Source organism: Belonocnema kinseyi, chromosome 4 (genome assembly GCF_010883055.1).
Source record: "Belonocnema kinseyi isolate 2016_QV_RU_SX_M_011 chromosome 4, B_treatae_v1, whole genome shotgun sequence".
In the NCBI taxonomy this organism is placed as follows: domain Eukaryota; kingdom Metazoa; phylum Arthropoda; class Insecta; order Hymenoptera; family Cynipidae; genus Belonocnema; species Belonocnema kinseyi.
The window spans coordinates 90599472-90602411 of NC_046660.1; the positions used below are offsets into that span (position 1 = coordinate 90599472).

A 2940-nucleotide genomic window follows, 5' to 3' on the forward strand; every position below is an offset into this window, starting at 1 on the left:
TATAAAGGATTTTGTAAATATTTTTGAAAAATTTTCAAAAAAATGCGAGATAGAGAAAAGTTTCAAGAGACATTTTTCAAGAACTTTTAAAGAGTTCGAGTCATTTTAAAAAAACTGACGTTATTTTGTCTCTTTTGAACTTTTTAAATTTCCAAAGAATTTGGGATTAGGACAAGAAATTGTATGAGGAAGAGTAAAAAAAGTCAAAAAATTTTGTTGTTAAAAATTCGAAAACTACTTTTTTTTAAATTTGACTTCCTTTTTTTACTCATAATAAAAGTAAGATTGGATCAAACCAAATTTTCAGCAGTTTTAGTCAGAAAAAATTACGATTGATAGGGTGTTGGGAGAGGGGGGGGGCTTAAGGACCCTAACAAAGCGGGTTACGTAGTTTAAGGATTCATTCAAAACAAATTTTCACATTTTAAATTTGTTTTCTTAAATCTCAGGGTCGATGAGTTATTAGTAATTTTTACGTGAAAAAGAAGTAACATTCTACAACTTAATTTTGTTTAATTTACAAGAAATTGCACAAATATTTTTACAGAAACTGGAAGAAAATAGGGGCTAACGTAAGGCAAGAACAAAAATATTAAATTTTTTTTTGCTTATTTTTTTTTGTATAATTATTTTTTTTTATTTTCACAAGACGATTATAGTTATGAAATATGAAAGACATAAAAAAGGAAAAATAGGAGGTAATTTTTCTTTAAGAAAAAGTCTGACATGGCCAAAGTTTTAAAATGGCAGATTTGGAATACCAAAGTTTCTTACATTTTTACTAACATGAGAAACATACCTTCCATAGTGTATTTCTCTCTAAAAGGGTATTTTAAACATGCGCAAAGGATTTAGAGGAAAAAATAAGTTTTTCTCATTCTCCAAAAGTATAAACTTTAAAAACTGCATTATTGGAGAAAAAGGTTTGTGCTTTTTCATTCGAAATTTATGCTCTTAACTTTATTTTTCTCTTAAACTATGAACTTTAGAAGTTATATTTTTTGAGACAAATATTTTAGTTTTTTACGGTGGACTATGAACTTTGGAAACTAGAATATTAGGAAAAACCTATTTCCTGTTTTGCAGCCGACAATTTTCTTTTCAATATTTTACTTTTTTGTAAAAAACAATATTATTTAATTATTTTCTGAACTAATTTGTAGTTAACAGAATGTAAGATAACAAAATTTAAAGAGCAAAAAATGTCTACCGCAAAAAAAAACTAAAATCCTTTTCTCCAAAAATTTAGCACCTAAAGTTCACAGTTTATGAGAAAACTTGAAAAAATTCCTTTCTCTCAAAAAAAATTGAAACGCTAAACAGTCGAGCACAAAAAAACTAAAACATTTTTCTCTAATAATCTAATTTCTAAAGTTCGCAGTTTTACAGAAAAATTAAAAAGAAACGAATTTTTTTCTTCAAATGCTTTGAACATGTTCCAAAATAATTTTGAAACGTTTTAGAACCTTGATTTAGGGAGGGGGGAGACTTCTAGAAAAAGTGTAGTTTTTAAATAAGCACCTTCCTGTATATTACTTAATGTAATTTTTACTTTATTTGACCTTTTCCAGATGGCAAATCACATCCAGGTCAGAGTGTTCAAGCCACTGTGGTCCTGGAACTCGATCAGTCACGTCTCGTTGTGTCCAAATTGTTCATTCCTTCGACAATCGACAACCTGGAACAGTTTCTGACTACGTTTGTTCGCATTTGGAACGACCCAAAGAACAAGAACCTTGCACGGGATCATGTCACGATGTTCGCTGGAATTATGGAGAATGGGCTGCTTGTTCAGTAACTTGTGGCGGTGGTATGCAGAGAAGATCAGCCAGCTGTATCGATTCCAAAGGCAGACCAGTTTCTGATGAAAAGTGTGCTTCTCAGGAGAAAATAGTTACTCAAATCTGCGGCCAGGAAACGTGTCCCAAATGGGACTTTGGAGATTGGACACCGGTAAAAATTGATTTTCATATCAAGCCTTAACTTCTTATTAGGCCAAAGCTTCAGCAACAGAATTAAGTAAACAATCTCCAAAGTATTGGACACGCTGTTTTTGAAAACCTAATTGGTTGCGACACTGCGTGAATATGACATTTGGTGACTGTTTTCAGTTTGTTTATCTATTAAACAAGATTTAGAGTTTCTGTACCATCAATTTTGTAAATTCAAATTTTCAAATAAGTGATTTGATTTATTGATCAAATTGATTTTTAAATGTCTCTAAATATTATTGATAAAGAGAAGATTTCTATTGCAAATGATTTTTTAATATTGGGAAATACTTATGTTCTTAACGTTTTGCTGGCACACTATAATTTGGAAACTTGTTCACACTTTTAAAGATATTAGAAAAATAAAATTATGGATAAAAACATTAACGATACTAAAAATAAAATTTCCGGGAAAATTTGTAGTGATTTAGTGTTTATTTTAAAAGATTAGGTTCCGGTTTTGAAGATTAAAAAATATGTTGCAAATGAATTTGAAAGATTAAGACAATCATTTTAATTTTGAAGGATTTTAAGAAAATGATGAAAAATTAAGTTTTTTAAAAGATATTTAGAAGTTTCAGAATTTTTGAAAAGAACAGAGAATAGAGATATTTGAAGATTAAAAAAGAAAACTTTTAAAATATTTTAAAATGTTTCAAGAGAATCACACAATATTTTTAAGATTCCTGAACAAATTTTAACTGATATTTTAATTAATTTTAAAGCAAAATTTTTTGATTTTGCAATAGTGCAAGGTTTTAAATGAAAATGTTCAAACAAGATGTAGATTTTCAAAGAAATGAAAATAAAATTTGGAAGGTTTTTAAGGAGTATGAAAAGATTCAAGAAAATAAACAACTTTTCTTAAGATTCCTGAGGAAATTTTAAATTTATTTTAAGAAAATTTTAATTAAAAAAATTAAATAAATTTATAAATAATTCAATAATA

At 28.0% G+C, this 2940-nt stretch overlaps 1 protein-coding gene across 4 annotated transcripts in view; it reads left to right on the plus strand.

The window, feature by feature from the left end:
- The window catches only part of LOC117171443 (A disintegrin and metalloproteinase with thrombospondin motifs 9), a 263326-nt gene that overhangs the window by 242331 nt on the left and 18055 nt on the right, over positions 1–2940 (plus strand). For all 4 annotated transcript variants that reach the window (XM_033358776.1, XM_033358777.1, XM_033358775.1 and 1 more), the window contains one exon: positions 1572–1953. In XM_033358776.1, the coding sequence (XP_033214667.1) occupies positions 1572–1953 (382 nt within the window). The remainder of the gene's footprint in view (positions 1–1571; positions 1954–2940) is intronic.